We start from the raw sequence: 19,623 nt of genomic DNA, 5'->3' as shown, positions 1-19,623 counted from the left end.
AGATATGACAAGGGGTGGAAGTGATGATGTATTACTACCTCCTTTTACAAATGGAAAACTGAGGCACAAAGCAATTAACTAAATTTCCAGAGATCACACAGGAAGTTGGTGGCAGCACCAGAAACCGAACTCAGATTTCCTGACTCCCTATCCAGACCCTTAACCAGGGTTCTTCCTCTCTACAAAAGTTTAGATGCTTTTCCTGCCATATTCACTCCCTTTTAATCCCTCAACAAGTAATTTACACCCTATTTAGTGGCATGCAATTTACACCAGAAGTTACATCACCTCTGAACTTGGCCGTTGAGTATTTAATTCCAAACACCTGACTGTAATTTAAGAAAGTTCAATGGATGATGCCTGTTCTTGATAAGGGATAATTTTAGCTCTAGGAAGTGCAGACCCTCCCTAGTTCCATTTGCACCAAACCCCCCACCATAAAGACCTTTCCTGAAGAGCCAGCCTTCTGTCTGCGGTAAATCTGGCTGTTTCTAGAGCCTGTCAGAGTTTATCTTGTATCTGTCAAAGGGGTTGACAGAAACTGATCTTGGTGTACTCCTTTCATAGTGCTTCCGGCACTGAGCCAATGTCAGAGCAAAGAACTGAGTTCAGAGTTGAAATTCACAAAATGACATCCTCAGCTTGCAGATCCTCATTTTGACATGGCTCTGGATTGGCTGGTTACATGGTTAATAAACAATGTTTTTCTATGGGTAATAATGAGTGTTTCTAAACAGCGGTATTAAGTTCCCTGCAAACATCTGCACCTGCTTATATTCCAATTTCAGGTCAGTACATGCCTATGTAAACTCTTTTTCTGAATCATTTGTAGAATATATAGCTCTACTATGTAAAAACCTGTGGCAATGTTAAGACAACTTGATAGTAGAAAGGATGTTTTCATAGAAATATCCCTCTGGTTAGTAATGGCAATAACATATCCTTCAAATCACTTTGAGAGGAAAATACAACTGTAAGAAAATAAAGTCTTCAGTTATAACAACAATGTTATTACAGCTGTAGCACTGAAGAGTTCATCAGGGGCTGAACAAAGCTGCCAGAGAGAGGTTCTGCTGTCAGACTAAAAACAGTGATCCAGCAACTTTGGGTTAGCATTTTAAGAGCACGGGTTTAAGTTGTCAAAATCAGAGTCAGGTGAGAAAGATGCTGTGTCAAAATCAAACACCAACATTTTCTTAACTGCAGGAACCACATTGTCCCACTAGAGCCAGATGTTGCCTTCAGTGCGACCACAAAAAGAGGATCTCCTCCATGCATGGAGCTCACCCATCCTATGTGGAGGGGTCAGCTGCCTCCACCGACTTTCCCCAAACTGCATTTGTTTAGAATTGGCTTCAGAGAAGGGTGGGAAGTGGCTGGGTTAGGCCACCTGGAGATTCCCTGGGAAAAGCAGCACAGTCCTTTTGCCATGGATCCTCCTTTATGGCAGGGATCTTCATTAAAAGGGGGAATCCTAAGGGCAGCCAGAACCAGAGGTAATCAGGGGCAAAAGGCCTTCATGCTGATGACCCTCCCTTCCTGGGAATCAGTGGGGTTTAGTGGCAGACTTTACAGTTCATTCCTGTAGGGCAGGGGGGAGGGAGAGAGGAAACCCCACCCTCCCAACAGTACAATGTGGAAGAAGCTCTCCAAGAGAATTCTAGCAGAGTTTTTCCTCCCCCACAAGAGAGACAATCTAGCCCTTAGTAAAATCCATGAGTCATTCAAATACTCTGGCCATAGTGGTCATCAATTTTTTCATTCCAATAAAAGTACTGCTTAAAAATTCATGGCACAATATAGCCATCATATCCAAAGCCTGGAGTCCTTTACTCAGAACTTACCCAAGCAAAGCTTCTATTACCCAAATAAGTTCTGAATTCAGGACTTCACCCTACAAGTCTTTGTATCATTTTACTAATCAGAAGATTATTTACAAAGCCATTCTTGCTCCTATTGAATTCAGTGGGAGCAGCAGCAAGCCAGTACTCTATGTAGTTATCTCGTGGGCTCCAATAAGTGGAATTATATCCTCTATATGAGACTGACAATGATCAAGAACGCTATTGTACAATAATAGTATATAAAATCTAACTAGACGCAGCAGCCTCATCTACTGTGCCACAGAAAATGCTTTAGAGTGTGAAGCAAGTTGCAGTTAGAATTAAAATTATTGTGATGGCTTAAGTTTGATCTGTAAGCAATAGCACATTTTCCATTATATATAAAGCCAGTCAAATTACTGTATTTTAATGTCACATCAAAGATCTTCAAAGTACTGTGACAATAAGCAGAGTTGATAATGTCAAGAATTCACTCATACAGAGGGTAATATAATTGTGAATGCACAGGCCTTGGAGATTCACTGATAATAACTGGAGTGTTATAACAAGAGTGATATTTAAAGGATTGGTCTGTGGTTTATCATACAAATGCATTGTTAAATGCAAGTGAAAATGAACTGAGTGTTACTCAGAGATTAAGTGCAGTGACTATGCTACCATTTATTGTGTCCATTATGTACCTCTGGTGAAATAAAATACAGGGAATCTTGTTCCATTACATTTATAAAAGCTCCTTCATAACCACTAACATGTGACCTTCATACTTCTCTGTCTTAATACTAAGCAAACATTTGTTGTGCAAGTGCACAAATGTGTGTTCTAAAGGCGAACTACAGTATACCGACTATTGAAGTGCTATTAAACCCATTCATATCAAAATTCTCATGACCATCAAGTGATTTTTCACTGTGTGCACTCAAAAATTTGATTAATTAAAGGCTCCAAGAACATAAAATTGCAAGGGCTTTATGCTGCAGGAAAATGAGCTTAATAATGCACATTGTTTTTCATGAAATACTGTAGATTATTTCAAGTAGTACTGTAGATTATTTCACGTATTTGTAAATTACAGTGTACTATGTACAAGATAACCTATTTTAGAAGACTGACAAAAATTGGTTACTTAAAGAAAGTGGTCTCCTAAATAAATAGTGGATACCAGATGTACTAAGTATGTTTGTGGATACTATTGTACTAGGTTTCCTATGGCAGTAATTTACTTAGGAAAGGTAGCCATTTGTATAAGGACACCTCTACCCCGATATAACGCGACCCGATATAACACAAATTCAGATATAATGCGGTAAAGCAGCGCTCTGGGGGGCGGGGCTGCGCGCTCCGGAGGATCAGCGCGTCAGCATGTCTGGCTCCGACATGCTGCTTTGAGCGGCGTGTTAAGGATGGGAGGCAGGCGGAGGTGGGAGGGCAAGCAGGGTGAGGAGGTGAATGGGGAGGTGAGCTGCAGGAAGGAGCGGGGTGAGGAGGCAGGCGGGTGGGAAGATGGCAAGCAGAAGAGCGGCGGTCGGGCGGATGCAGAGAGGCGCACCGGACAGACTGCGAGGAGATGAGCGGGGAGGCGAGTGGCAGGCAGGCAGGCAGGTAGGTGGGGTGAGGAGGCAAGCGGTAGCCGGGCGGACAGCAGCGCTGGGCGGACGGTGAGGAGACTAGCGGGGAGGCTGATTTGTCCCGGGCTTCACACCCCTCTAGGGACGGCTCCGACACCCTGCTCTGAGCGGCGTGTTAAGGGGGCCGGGCCGGGGCCGAGGGGTTAGATAAGGGGCAGAGGGTCTCAGGGGGCGGTCAGGGGACAAGGAGCCTTCCCTACCCGATATAACGCGGTTTCACCTATAACGCGGTAAGATTTTTTGGCTCCCGAGGACCGTGTTATCAGGGTAGAGGTGTATGATAATATAAGTATTGTATGAAGTACTGTAGTTTTGTTTGTTTGCTTGCATTCCTAGAAACTGAATCTAGAATTATTAGTCTATCTTTTAATTATTTAGAAACTTTGTGATGTTTCTTCATTAATTTTGCACTATTTTTCTTCATCTTGCATGCCTCAACATTCAGAAACTATATTCAGCAGCAAATGATGTTCTTTTATCTTTAATACTATGCTTAATCATATTTGTTTTATCTTTTAACAATAATAATGAAAATATTCATATATTCTAAGGACCGAACAGACCATCATGATCATCTAGACCAGTGGTTTCCAAACTTTTTTTTTCACGGACCACTAGAAAATTGCTGAGGGTCTCGGCACACCACTTAATGATCTTTCCAAATGTTGTTTGTACCATTAGCTAACTATTGTAAAGTGCTTTGGATAAAAGCATTATATAAGAAAACCTGTATAATAATTTTTTTGTTCTACAAATAAAAGCACGCAACTAATATTTTAATATCAATAGTCTTACCTTTCTAATGCGATGGATGTGCCCTCTCCCTCCCCCCGTGGCAGCCCCCGAGCTGGGGCTGGGAAGGAGGGGGGGTGTCTCTCCCTCTCTCTCCCACCACGGCAGCCCCCAAGCTGGGGCTGGGAAGGAGGGGGGGGGTCTCTCCCCCGCCACAGAGCTGACTCTGGGAAGGAGGGCCGTCTCTCCCCGGCAGCCCCAGTCCTGGTGCTGGGGAAAGTCGCCTCTTTCTCTGGCTGCCACAGCCCTGCATGTCCCAAATTCCCCACACCCTTTCTTCTCACCCCACTGCCCCCTCCCACTTACCGCCTATTCCCTCCAAGGCCACCATCTCACCTTACATTTGCATCTTCTCCAGGGTCCAGGCACCTAATTAGTGGAGCCACGGCTGTGTGCAGGCGCACACCTTAGGGGGAACTATCCGTGGACCATCTGAATGGAGCTCGGACCACAGTTTGAGAACCTCTGATATAGACTGACCTCCTGCATAACACAGTCCAAAGACGCTCACCCAATAATTTCTGCATCAAACCTCCTGTCTTCTGTTTGAGCTACTGCATACCCTTTAGAAAGGCATTGAGTCCTGACTCAAAACTGCAAGTGATGGAGAATCCACCACATCCCTAAGTTAGTTGTTCTAATGGTTAATTTCCAAGATTGTTAAAAATTTGTGCCTTATTTCTAGTCTGAATTTGTCTATCTTCAGCCTCCAAATATGTTTTCAGACTCCAATAATGGAGTACACAAATATTTACAATAGATAATATTCATATTTTATTGGTTGCAAAGAAGTTTTTAATGATTCTGCTAATGTTATTACCACATATACCTTCAGACTGCTAGCTAATGATACAAATGTATTGTCTAAGGAAAAGATAAAGTATTTTCTAAAATGAGAAGGGACAGTCCAAAATTCAAAGTCCATCATTAAGGCAAGGGCTTTTAAAAGAAATGTCAATTACGTATGTGCAATTGACATATCTAAATGTATAAAAACGCTGTGGTATTCTAGTTTCTGATCCTGCCACATGCTGCACAATAGGAAGGAAAGAACAGGAAAGGAGTCAATGGAAAGCCAATGAAGTCACAGTGGAAGTTGAAGGTGCTGATTAATTTAGAGAGGTGCACAACATTTCGCATCAGTAGGTACCTAATTCAGACTTTTTATTTTCTGAAAAACAATTACAAAGACCCAGTAGCTACCAGATAGTAAAAAAAAAAAAAAAAAAAAAAGTGACTAATTTATATAGCATCTCTCATGAATATCAGTACACTACAGAGTATAGTATGCACAGGGCTGGAAGCGGATTGTGGCAACCATTTTACACTATCAAAAAACCACACAACTTCATTTGGTCAAAATGATCGTCTAGTTGTGTTCCTGTCCAACTGGGAGAACAGGCATCCAGCTGCCTTTGGAATCAATAGTCTTCAGATTGCTGTTGGAGAGGATACATTGAAAGAGCTGAAGAACTACTCATAACATGCAATCTTCATATAACATGAAGGTTGATCATCAAAGCAACAGCCTAACAACAAGAAAGAAAACCCAATACCTACATTGCTCAAGTTATTAAAATGAAAGCTTACAGACATTTAAGTTGACTCTCTATCCTTCGTTTATAAGAAATAATCAATTAAAACAGTTTCCTTTCTATTGATCTTGGAGTCCAAAGACCCATTTCATTAAGCACTTATATTAGCTTCCTAGCATCTATGGATTTGATACACTACTATTGTTTTTTCCCCCTAAAGATTTTAAAATTTAGAGACAGATATCCTTGATGTAATAAAGATTCAGCTCACTAAGCCTTTATTCCGCCACGTGTCTGTGATTATTGCAACTAGTACAATTACACTTTTTAGTAAGGGGAGTTCTTGAAAAGTGCTATAACCATCTTTTCTGCATGTACACTCAGGAAAAATACAGTTGTAAGAGATGTGAATTGCCCCTAGTTATCCCAATGACAAGTGTTGACTTAAAAGCTTAATGATACTGCTCCATTGTCTTTAACAGAACTAACCCAATGTACATCAGCTGGGGATCTGGCCCCAGATTTTTAAGTCATTTAGGTACACTATTCCATATATGGCCTTAATTTTGTAGACTCAACCTAGGGACCATAATTAAAAAGTGCAATTTGGCGTGCTTCATAGACAAAATTTGATGCGCTTCATGTTGATATTTTCCTTCTTTGAGAATTATTTAACTAATATCAACTTCACATACCAGACTACTTTTATAGATGAGAAACATTTTAATAATTCTGACTTTTTTCACATTTTGCTCCTTGGTGATGGACAGAGAGGCACAAGTTGTTGAGCAGTAGATTTTTTAAAGCTTGCTTTTACTTCTAATATATTTTGTTACACATGTGAATTACTAAGGACTTTTAGAAAAAAATAATGTATTTAGTTCTGTTTCGGCTATGTATATTCTTAAAGGGTTTAAAGGCAAATGTTAAATTCGAGATTGAAAATGTAAAACTATTAGATCTCTCCTTTGCTTCTAATTGGCTTGCAACATAAATAAATACAGTGTAGAATCAAGATAACAGTCATTATTATTGTTGATATACAGAGCAGAGTATGTTTGCCTACATTTTAGCTGGAATGAAACAGAAAAAACAAAATCTACTGTCCCCATTAAAAAACAATACCAACCAAACATTCTGCTTCTGCCCAGATGCACAAAACTGTCCATAAAGCTGCAATAATCCAATATTAATCTCACAACCACAGGCTAAAATAGAACATTTGTAACGTTTTCTGAACTTTTTCAGAGGGAACACCCTAAACATTCCATTAATCAAAGAAAACTGCTGACTCCACATAATCATACATACAGGAAGGGTCAAGATCAGGGCACCTCTTTGACTGAAGATCAGACACAAAAATTCAACTAAAGCAACTTTGCTTCTTGTTAGACAAAACATTTAATGAGCTTCTATAGAATGGAATATTCAATATTTGCTGTGTCATGTAATGCGATGGACAGTGGAGCACAATGGATATTTTATCCCACCTCAAACTCTTTATAAAAACAGCCTAAAATTGTTTTAATATCTAAAACGGCACACAGAGTTTGCAAAGGACTGTTTGTGGTACAATTCTTAACAATTAAAAAAAATTCTAGAGCTAAATACAATCATCCAAGCAAAAGAGTCAAAATCATCATTAAATTTAGGCTAACGTACTAAAAAGTATCAAAGGGGTAGCCGTGTTAGTCTGGATCTGTAAAAGCAGCAAAGAGTCCTGTGGCACCTTATAGACTAACAGACGTATAGGAGCATGAGCTTTCGTGGGTGAATACCCACTTCTTCGGATGCATCCAAAGAAGTGGGTATTCACCCACGAAAGCTCATGCTCCTATACGTCTGTTAGTCTATAAGGTGCCACAGGACTCTTTGGTACTAAAAGTATAATTAAATATGGCTAATTTGGGACACTAGCTGTTATCATCCAACTGGTCAACTGTACGTCACAAAACAAATACTGTATTCTACAGTGCTATTGGAAAGCAGCATTATACAGTTTCACACATTTTTCTTTTATACAAAAAGGAAACTTGGTAGTTGTGAATAATCTTGCAAGTCTAATAAAAAGTGAATACTGTCTCTAAGTGATTAAGCTCTTACTAGCACCAGCTAGTTAAAACATTTTGCCCCAACTAATGTTTAAGCAGCTACTGAACACAGCACTAGACTGACAGATAACAGGATTTATCTCAAGGAAGTAACATAAAAAACTGCACCTGCATAGTGTACCATATTTGCATTTTGTTTTAATCTATAATGGTGTGTCCTGGCTATTGGCATATACTTCATGCCCTACAGTATGCCATAAAGTGAAATGCACATCCAGAATTTCTCCCAGCATGTATATATGATATATAAGCAAGCACACTAATATTTAAAAGAAAACCCTGATCACCGCACTTCATTATTAACAGATCTAAATGGAAAAAGCATTTCTGTGTATAGAGTTAACTATTTGTTTGCAGTGTTATTATAGCTGTGTTGGTCTCAGGACATTAGGGAGACAAGGTGGGTGATGTGATGTCTTTTATTGGACCAAACTTCTGTTGATTAAAGAGAAAGCAGTCGAGTTGAGACAGAGTTCTTCTTCAGGTCTGGGAAAAGTATTCATTGACACAGCTAGATACAATGTGGAATAGATTGTTTAGCATAAGAAGTTAACATGTTGTAAGAGACCATTCAAGGCGAAGTCTGCAGTTAACACCTCTCCAGTCATAGGTGGGACACAGGCGGGTTAGTGGGTTATAGATTGTTGTAATAAGCCATAAATCCAGTGTCTTGATTAAGTCCATGATTTTTAGTGTCTAACAAAGTTATTAATTTAAGCTCCCAGGCTCATCCTTTGAAGGTTGTGCAAGTTTCTTTTGAGGATAAGGACTGAGAGGTCAGGTATGGAGTGAGCATTTTGTGACAAATGTTCACCCACAGGTGATATGGTGTTTTTGTCTTTTCTATTTGTGTTCACTCTAGAGCATAGTGATTGTCTTGTTTCACCCACAAAGTTGTTAGTGGGACATTTAGTACAGTGGATGAGGTATACCACATGTTTTGAGTAGGACCTATGGATCTTGAAAGATATGTTGTGAGGCATACTGATCATCATACCAGTGGAGAGACGTCTGCAGGTTTTGCATCTGTTAGGGCAGGGTCCTTTGTCCTCTTATTGCAGAGGTGTTAATTACTCACTTTACCTGGAATGGGTGTCTTACAACAGTGGTTCTCAACCAGGGGTAAATGTACCCCTGGGGGTATTCGGAGGTCTTCCGGGGGTACCATCAACTCATCTAGATATTTGCTTAGTTTTACAGGCTACATAAAAAGCACTAGCAAAGTCAGTACAAACTAAAATTTCATACAGACAATAACTTGTTTATACTGCTCTATATACTGTACACTGAAATGTAAGTACAATATTTATATTCCAGTTGATTTATTTTATAATTATATGGTAAAAATGAGAAAGTAAGCAATTTTTCAGTAATAGTGTGCCGTGACACTTGTGTATTTTTATGTCTGATTTTTTAAGTGAGGTGTAACCTGGGGGGAACGCAAGTCAAATCAGACTCTGAAAGAGGTACAGTAGTCTAGAAAGGTTGAGAGCCACTGTCTTACAACATGTTAATTCTCATGATAAACAAATCTGTTCCACCTTGTATTTAGGTGTGACACTTGGGTGTGTCTACACTGCAATAAAACACTCGTGGCAAGCCTGTGTCAGCCAACACAGGCTCATGGGGCTATAAAACTGCAGTCAGTGTAGATGTTCGGGCTTGGGCTGGAGCCCAGGATCTGGGTCCTGTAACCCCTCAGCCCAAGCCCTGTGAACCTGAGTCAGGTGACACAGGCCAGCAGCAGTGTTTTATTGCACTGTAGACATACCCTCCGAGTACCTTTCCCAGACTTGAAGAAGACCTCTGTGTAAGCTCAAAAGCTTGTCTCTTTTGCCAACAGAAGTTGGTCCAGTAAAAGATATTACCTCACCCACCTTTTTATTATAGAATTTACTGTATTTAAAATAATCTGCCTTTATTACTGTGCCTCACTGCCATCAATTCCTTTACCTGATATTCACAACTTGAGAGGAGTCAAATGAACCAAAATGAAATAGGTTTTTCTCTCTGCAAGGCTGTTTTTTCAGGTCACGTAGCAAGATGCACAGTGTAAAGAAAGTATCAGAGGGGTAGCCGTGTTAGTCTGGATCTGTAAAAAGCAACAGAGAGTCCTGTGGCACCTTTAAGACTAACAGATGTATTAGAGCATAAGCTTTCGTGTGTGAATACCCACTTCGTCAGACGCGATTATAATGAGTTTCAGCCGAGACTGGAGCTTGAGCATTGTAGTTCAACCACTACATTTGGAAAAAACTATAATTGAGTAAGAAAGTACAGTTCTATGCTCACATTTGAAATATGAATTGCAATTCATTACACAACCTCCTTTCACTCTTTGCAAAACAGACTATTATGCTGGTAACAAACAGCCCAATCCTTCAGTGCTTACTCATACAAGTGCTATAATTCCATTGACTTCAATGGGACTACCTACATCAGTAAGAACTGCTTCCAGGAATAAAGGTTGTAGTATCTGGCTCTCCAGAACCTGGGTTTTAAAGACAATGCTCCACTACTTTTTTTCCCCTTTCTGCATAGTTTGTAAAACTCTGAAAGGTAGGAAAATAAAATTTTGTTCGCTGGTAGTTTATAATTATTTGTAGATAGGTCAAATTTTTGCAGTTAGTGGAAGTATTTAAAAACACAGTTATAGAATTCACAGTGCACAACAGCCCTTGTTTTGAAATTTATACACTGGAATTTCCAGATGTGAGAATGCTACATCATAAAATTAGATGTGCTATAGAAAGCAAGAGGAGATTCATTATTTAGATTTATGGCAAGGTCCCTAAATATGAAGGATACCATAATAACAGAATTCCAGTACTGAAAGCTTCCATAGTATCTGAACAGGGTGAATATATGATAACTGGGGATAAGAACAGCTTAGTAGAAAATGCAATGTTATTTGACAAACAGGAAATCAAAATGAGGTACTCCACTCAAGGATGCCAGATTTTAGCATTCATGAGTGGTTATGAATTTTGACAGAAACAGTTTTTGTGAAGTCAAAAGTATATATAACTTGGCAGAAACCAAGACAATTTTAGTAGTCTCACAAATGTCAACAAATGCCCACATTCTGCACAGTTATCAGGGTGAAATCCATTCAACCTGTATAAAGTCCAAATATTTGGGCTGTATATGAGTGGAATGAACAGTGCCTGGGGAACTGAAACCCACCCCTTCTAATTGGATGTGGGTGCCACTGAAGTCTAAGGGACTTGGTTTCTGACAGTTGGATTAGTTCTTTTGTGAGTAAGGATTTGCAGGCTACTATTGATGGTAAAGCTCTTAGGACCCTATCCTTCTCTGATTAAAGAAAATGGCAAAATTCTCATTGACATCAGTTGTGCAGAATCAATCCTTTAAGGGAGAGGTCAATGGGAGTCGAAGGCACAAAGTATCTCATGAGAGTTTTTTAGTACTTAGCAGTATCAAGCTTTAAATATTAATAGAAAGCATTCAGTTATCTAGCCATAGTTGAACAGGGATATTTAAGTATCAGATGTTTGGTCTTTTGGTCAATTTTTTCACACCCTGTCCCCTTCCCCTTCTAGTGCAGCACCTAAAATTTGCACGGCTTATATAAAAAAAAATTAAATCTGTCTGACTTCAGTATAGTGTCATTAACAATCACTAACTTTTCTGCAGACATTGGGGGGGTGGGGGAATAATAAAATAATCATACAAAAGTACACTTAAAAATCACTACTGCCAGATTCTGGCTCAGCAGTGGCACATGCATATTTCTCATAGTCTAAGTTGTTCATTTTCTCAACTTGAAAAATCTCTACTGGTTTTTTCCCCCAGCAATCTGCGTTCTGAATGAATTTATCAGGAAACACCGAACAAGCATCATCAATGTTCACTTTGAGCAAAAGAACAGCTTTGACAGTGTCTGCACTCATTCGCTTTACTCCAAAGACTGTTCCACACGAAACACTAAATCCTATGTTCCTGATAAATACAGAGCAAAATCTAGTTGGTCCTGCAATGTGTCTTGAAGAAAAAAAATTGTAATTATAAAAAAAATTATAACCAAATACAAACAAAAATTAATCATGATTAAATAAAAACCAAAGACATTTCAAATATCTGAAAAGAAGTTCTCAGAACACTGAAATATCGTATGAAAAAAACTGTATGATGATTTTGCTTATGGCCATGTTTGGAATATGAAGATTCAATGTATGCTATGTTGATTACTCTTAGTTTACATTATCTTGCAAGCAAAATTTGTTTTATTATTTCAATGATTTCTTAAAATATATTAATATTCCAAGAAATGTTTACTTTTTGTTTAAGAATACAAATACCTACAAGAAGCTTTCCACTGACTAATTTATAGTAATGGATCTATTCATTTTCCATCAAAGTGGGTGGTAGAAGACTCAGACCAGATTTTTATTTTAAGAAACGCACGTTAAATCTACTAATGAGAGTGACACAACATGACAGTTCTACATAAAATGTTACTCAGATCTCTTTGACTTGGACTGAAATATAACTCCCATGTGAGAATCCGAGGATGATCTTTGATTTAAATGGAGCACAATGTAAAATGTTCTGGATTATCCTTCATGGAGTGCCCCTTGTTTTATGGTGGCAGAACCGTTCCTCAAGGCTTATGCCTCAAGACTTGCCTGGAAGTCCTACAAATCAGATTTTTATTACCATCATCACTTTTTCTCCATGAAATTGATTTATAAATTATGATATTAAGTGAGCCACGTTAAGTTTCCAGCTGTATATCCAGCTAGAAATCAAGCTAATAATACTGTAGCAACTGATAAACTAAAGGCAATAAATCATTCATATAAAAGTAACAAATGAAAATAAAATATATTAAGTTTCAATTGGCTATGCAGAATATTCCTGTACATACATTCATACACACACATCTGCAAGAATACTGAACTAGATACATGACCTTTCATCTCAAAGCACTGTACAAACATTATATCTCACCTCTATTACACCCCTAAGAGGTAGATAAGTATTATTACCCTACTTCTGAGATATGGAAATTGGCACAAGAATGTCAAGTGATTTACTTAAGATCACGCTTGAGTCAGCCAGTAAATTAGAACCCAGATCTCCTAAATTTCAGTATTGTGCTGTATCTAAAGTATATTCTTAGGCACTTTAGAAAGAGAAAACCAAAGAGAGGAAAGAAGAACTGCAGTAGGCCTCAAGCACCAGTAGTGCACTGGTTTCATCTTCTGGCCCTGAGCCTTAAACCTGCACTATCTGTGGCAAGACCTGCCCCTTGAGAACTGAACTTTTTAGCCACTCTCAATGCTGCAGCATGACACATAGTAACTGAACTGCTTTGGCAATTACACTGTTGTCTCGAGACAGTTGCCATCTACGGGTATGTCTACACTGCAAAACACCTATGGCTGGCAAGCCGAGCCCGAGCCCAAACATCTACACTGCAATATTACAGCCCCATCACAGGGGTTTAATTGCAGTGTAGTCATACCCTAAGATCTGCTTAGTTTCAAAGTTCTCTGTGCACTAGACAGTGCTCATTCCCTTATAGTTTTAGGTGATTAAGAGTGAATTTTTTGTTAAAAACTGTGATATTACTATCTTTTGTTAAAATTGTGAATTTTCAGTCTGAAGATTATTTCAGCCCTTTATTAAACATACTACATATTTTTTATAAACACACCTTACTGTACCATAATTTTTTTCACTATTCTCTTCAAAACGGAATTATGAGGGTACATAACATTATCCAGTACTTCATTCTTTGCATAGAATGTTAACTCATATGTAGAACAAATGTGCAGTTAAGATAAAGTATATAGCCATAATAAATTAATATCTGATATGCTGATGGTTCTAAAAATACAATTTAACTTAAGTTATCCAGTGCAATAATTTTCACACTGCTCATAGTGTAGCTAGTGCACAAATTAAAATGAAATATTAAATAAAATTTTTAGAAGCTTAGTATTTCAGTAAATGAAACAACTATATATGAACAATGGTAAGATAAGGTATTTCCTTCATAAATTAAAGCTTATTTACATATTTCTGTATTCAATGACAAAAGTCAATCTTGCAAACACTGATAGCATAAAATAGCTTGAATATCTCAACGCATGGGTCAATCCTGCAATTTTTAATCACTTGGATACTCTTTACTCATAGTATTTACTCATGCAAGTACTCTCATTGATTTCACATGAGTGAAATGTCTGCCAGTTTTGCACTATAGTTCCTGATTTCTTTCCTTTTGTTTCCACCTGTAACGTGTAATACAGAGCACCAAACAATTTGTATTAAGATTCAGTAGGTTCTCAGTGGTAATTACGGAGCTTGAATACCTGGATTTCTGTTTTCCTTGGACAGAAAACCTTACTTTACACCTCCTTGCAACAAAAAAATATTTAATAAGAGTAAGAGAGCAACACCTACCCAATAACTGTGCTTAGCACATTCCCAGAGCCCTCAACTTTAAGTGAAATGATTGGCAATTAAAACACAACATGCCCCTCAGGTCCTATATTAAATTCTGGTATTTCATCAGATCCCCCAAATTATGAGGCCACCTACACAGTACACCCTCAGTACATCATATGTTGAGATGTATCACAATATAAAATTAATAAATGTTTACATAACATGTAAACTATACCCATGTAATTGTAATTATGAAGCATGTTTTGTTAAAATTCCTTCCTTCTAAAACACCATCTTCAACTGAAAAAATAATTACCTAATTGACATTAAAGATAATAAACCTTGTTGTAAATTGCATTAACTTAATCCCCGAAAACTAATGAACTAAATAACCCTGAACTGGAGAGCAAGACTGGAGAACTAGTATTTGTTGTTGATTGTGGTCTACATAGTGCATACCTTTAGTTTCAAATGACCAGCTATGGGTGCAGTTATGTATTTTCATTATATTGTACGCTCTTCTTTGTATGAGGAAGATTGATACCCACCTTTCTGGTGGGTTCTTTCCCACTTTGCAGAAGATTTTTTTCAAGGGAGTACGGATGGAGCAAGAAAGTGGGAGTAAATGGGGGGGGGGGGAGACCTTAGCCCAGGGGTGGGCAAACTGGGGAGCGGGGTCTGGGGCTCACACCAGCCGTGGCATGGCCCCACTCTGGCTCCTACGTGCTCCAATGGCCCTCTCTGGCGCTACAATGGGAGCTGCAGGGGCTGTGCCTGCGGATGGGGCAGCGTGCAGAACCGCCTGGCCACACCTCCGCATAGGAGCCGGAGAAGGGACATGCCATTGTTTCTGGGAGCCTCTTGAGGTAAGTGCCGCTCAGAGCCTGCACCCCTGAGCCTCTCCTCCACGCCCCAACCCTCTGTCCCAGCCCTGATCCCCCTCCCACTCTCCAAACCCCTCAATCCCAGCCCAGAGCACCCTCCTACACCCCAGAGCCCACACCCCCAACCAGCCCTCATCCCCTCCAGCCCCCCCCCCCCCACCTGCAACCCCACCCCAATTTTGTGAGCATTCATGGCCAGCCATACAATTTCTATTCCCCAATATGGCCCTCAGACCAAAAAGTTTGCCCACCCCTGCCTTCGCTTCTGAGTGTCAGAGACCTCTCTGGTGCAGCCAATCAGAAAACAGACAGCTGAACATTGCCCAATGCAGCTAATCAGAGCGCCGCTACCAGGATATTCACTTTCAATGCAAGCAAAGTGCAGACCCTCAACAGAAAAGGGACTGACTCCACCCTGAGCTCAACTCCCTGGAGCAGCAGCTGCCGAGGAGATCCGCTCAGTCAGTGTTCCAGTCAACGCTTGGGCTAAATACTGATCAGTTACACAGTTAATCCGGACTCACTCTGCCGCCTTAAGGGAAATGAGTCCGGACTCTCAACCGGTGTAACTGAGATCAGCCGAGCCTGCGGCCCCATGTCTCCCTACTGACCCCGGCGCTCGCCGAAAGTCCCATTGGGAAAATAACACGGTACTTTTCCACTGAGACTCCAGCCGGGTTTCTATCAACCGGGGTTGGATTAATGCGGAACCTACACTTACACTCGCCTGGCTTTATATCCCAGTCCTTACCCTAAAACCACACCGGGGAGCCCAGGTGGAAAACTGGGAAATATTGCTCATGTGCTCTCCTGGGGAAGCGGCGGAGTATCCATTACGTTTCCCTGTAGCTCCCATGGACGCATGAAAGTAAGGGCTGGATCCTCACGACTGCATATGCTACGTTTCCCTATAATTTATATGACATCACGAGGAGCTTTTGAAACCACCTACTTTTGAGATCACGTTTAGGAAATCGTTCATCCTGCTAAATTCCTTCTGCCCTGTTCAGTGCAACCAATTTAACCCACCTGCTATGTTGTTTTTTAATCCTTCACCTCTCGTGGGGAATTAACGTTTTGCAACCTGCTGCACCAACCCATCTTGGACTCGAGTTAATTTTGCCTGAGCCGGTACAGACAGAGAGGAAGGAGCAGGGCTGAGACCATCCTCCACATCTGGTGTAAAGTTTTTGTTTTGTTGTGCGCGGTTTGGGCAGGAAGGTTATCTTTGCTGCCCTGCTGAAATGACCTCTTCCTTCGCGGCTGCGGCGATCAGCCAAGACAATTAACTGTCAAGAACCATTTTTCCTGCCGCTACCCCTCTCAGGGCCCGATCCCGCGCCCATGCAGTCAATGGGATCACTACCATGAACTTCAACTATTTGCTGCTGGATCCTTAAAGCGCCAGCTTGGGTAGCTTTGGTAGCCGCGGCAGGCAGCTCTAGCCTGAAAAGCATCCTGAGTCCTAGCCGGGGAGCAGCCCCAGGACCTGGAGTCCACGCAACAGCCTCAGACTTGCGGAAGAAATAGAAGTCACTCAGGCAGCAGCAACTAATGACCCCTCCAGCAGGCGAGGAGACACGGTCCTGTCCTTGGGACCGTCATAACTTAGGGGAATCCCAAGCCCCGTGCCTCTCCCCGGGCACCACGGTTGCAGTTACACGGTTCCCACTTTCATTGCACATCCCACCCCCGAGCCTACCCAGCCCCTTCTGCCCCCACCCCGCTTACCTTTTCTTTTCCTTGTCAGCTGTCATTATTGAGGCTGCTGCCCTTTGTGCTGCTTAAACCAACTCGGGCTGCCAACAAGGGCTCCTCGGTCACGGCTGTGGGTGTCCTGCTCGCCGATCCCCCCCTGCCCCAAAAAAGCACCCGGCAGCCTAGAGATCCCAGGCGTGGAGGGAGGAAGCCGGGTTTGGGAAGGCCGGGGAATTGCTCGCGCCCTCGCAGCTCACAGCAACGCTGGTGCACTAGTTGTCCTCCAGGAAAAGGCTGAAGCAATCCTGGCCAGGTCGCCCCTGAGCTGACCATACAGTCTCAGGACACTGCCGAGGATTGTACAGCCCGCCCAGGGGGGAAGGAGAAGGGAGAGACCGGGTTCCCCCTCAAATCTGAAGCCCTGCCAGAAGAAAGTTCTCACTTTAAAACTTCAGGCTTCCCTGGGCTCCCGGGGGCAGGTTCAGCCTCTTTAGCCCCGTCTCCCGCTGGAGCTGTCGCGGCTCGTTCTCCAATGGGGACGGGAGCTGGCTGAGCCCTCCTCCTCCCTCTGCCCCCTCCCACCACGTCCACCCAGGCTCCAGCAGGACTTGCTGAGATGAGGTCAACGCCGCGAGAGGCGGCGGAGCGCCCGGGGAGCGAGCGGGCGAGCGAGGGTGGCAGGGCCAGCAAGGAGCGCTCAAGGGACGCGGGGGAGGAGAGGGCGTTGAGGGCAGCTGGAGTCTCCCCTCCTGCTGCGCTGCACTACACGACACACAGCCCCCCGCAGCAGCCCTGCCAGCACCTTGCTGGGCTGGAGGGGGCAGGGCAGCGTGCTGGGAAGGGGGGCAGCGGGCAATTCCCTCCCCTCGGCAGCGGCTGCTCCCGGCCAGGGGACGGATTTCCCTCCTCCGCGCGGTGCCTTATCACTTGCTGCATCGAGCGGGATGCTTCGCTGACCTCGCTCCGCAGCTCGGCTGCCGCTGAGGTGCAGGGGCCTGCGCTGCTGCCCCGGGCACTCCAGCACTTCCCCAGCCCGAGCAGCGAAGGGAGACGGGGGCGAGCTGGCCGGGAATGGCCAGAGGGGAAGGTGGCTGGGAGCACCTGTCAGGTCAGGCAGAAACGTGACTGGGGCTGTAAACATTGGCTTGTGGGTGACTTATGTCCCTCCCCCTTACACATGTTTTGCGGGGCGGAGGAGGAAGAGATTGTATTTTATACGAATTGTTTTTCTGCCCTGGATGCACTGGGTCTGGAGGGGTCATTCTTCAGACGCGAAAAATCAAGCTACAATCATCATGCTTTTGCCTTCTTAATATATGCAGATAAGGCCTCCCATTTCCCTCCGCCTTCAGCCGGCTGGGGCTGCTCCGCCGACTAGGAGCGTCACAGAGGCGATGCCTCTCGTTAATTAGGAAATAGCTATTTTGGCAAAGACTCACAGAGGCATTTAGTGGAAGTTAGGAGCCTCAATACCTTTGTAGATCTGGGCTTTTGATATTAAGGTTAAGTCATTTAGGTACTATGGTGATGGGGTCATAGAGAAGTGATTGCTTGCTTTAGCTCGAAGTGTGCTTGGTAAAGTGAAATCCTGTTTTCACCCCAGCCCACACAAATTGAAATCCAGGACTTTCTTTAAATCCCTCACCCAGGTTGTTCTCACAAATTTATCTATTTGGATTTATACCTTAACTAAAAAAGCTAATGGTCTAAGTACCTTCACAAAAATTAAGACTACTGTCCATATTAATACATCTTTCATATCAATAGCCACAAATCCAGCAGCCACTCCTGAAGCTCAAAACCCAAATCAGTCAGCCACGGGTTGATTAAAAAATGCCCTCCTCACAACTACTAACTCCCAGTGCTCAATTAAGCTTCTAAATATTAGTATCACAAATGAGTGTTCCAAATGAGGGAGACAAGGGGTCACAGTGATGGTGTATTGTGCTCCAGTGCAGGTCACATCTGGAGAGAGGTGTACAGAAGTGAGTACTGGGGCATAAGTATGCACAGGCCCTCAGCTTACTGATCTTCCTTCCTCAGACTTTTACATTTTGTTTCTTTTTTAAAAGCCATTGTATCCTTATTTTCTTGTTCAAATAAAAACAGCAATAAACTTTTTTTTTTTTAATTAAGCTTGCTGATATTAAGTGTCTGCTGGGGAAATAAAGTACTAATGCTCAACTCCTGTGAGCTCCTGCTATGACATTTTTCAAATTATATAATTAAATAAGTCTCTGCTGTATCAAAAATTATTTCCTCACACTACAACTTATTTATTTTTCAGCTTAATTGCATTAATAATCTCTAAATACTTCAGTTTAATTTTTTTTAATTAGACAACTCAAACCCAAAACATCTTTTCCTCAGAATAAAAATCACTTGTTTTCTTACACTTCACTGTAATGGAAATAATTTTTGATATTTTGCCTATAATAGATTATTTCTCTATTATTCAAAGTTTAGCAGTTTCCCCATGCCATTTTCATATGCTGTTTAGAAAAAAATTGGTCAGAGAAGTGTTTCTTTGTGTAACATGTTTAAATCAACAAGTGTATTTCCACATTAGTAATACATTCTGCTCATCTGAAGAGAGCTACCCATGCTTGCATAGCAGCAATCTGATTATGTGGTAACAGTTTCTTATACAACAGAACCTACACAAAAGAAAACCGCAAATATTTAAAACCTAAGTAAACCTGGTTAAACAGAAT

General features: G+C 41.7%; 1 protein-coding gene across 3 annotated transcripts in view; it reads right to left on the bottom strand.

Moving 5' to 3' along the window:
• Nucleotides 1-17,407, bottom strand: part of EPAS1 (endothelial PAS domain protein 1) — a 159,668-nt gene extending 142,261 nt beyond the window's left edge. For all 3 annotated transcript variants that reach the window (XM_065401544.1, XM_065401545.1, XM_065401547.1), the window contains exon 1: nucleotides 16,943-17,407. In XM_065401544.1, the coding sequence (XP_065257616.1) occupies nucleotides 16,943-16,968 (26 nt within the window). In that variant the 5' untranslated portion in view covers nucleotides 16,969-17,407. The remainder of the gene's footprint in view (nucleotides 1-16,942) is intronic.
• Nucleotides 17,408-19,623: the final 2,216 nt, after the last annotated feature.

The sequence above is a fragment of the Emys orbicularis genome, chromosome 3 (genome assembly GCF_028017835.1).
Source record: "Emys orbicularis isolate rEmyOrb1 chromosome 3, rEmyOrb1.hap1, whole genome shotgun sequence".
Classification (NCBI taxonomy): domain Eukaryota; kingdom Metazoa; phylum Chordata; order Testudines; family Emydidae; genus Emys; species Emys orbicularis.
The sequence above is the reverse complement of the archived record's forward strand: the minus strand, read 5'-3'. Positions and strand labels throughout refer to the sequence as shown.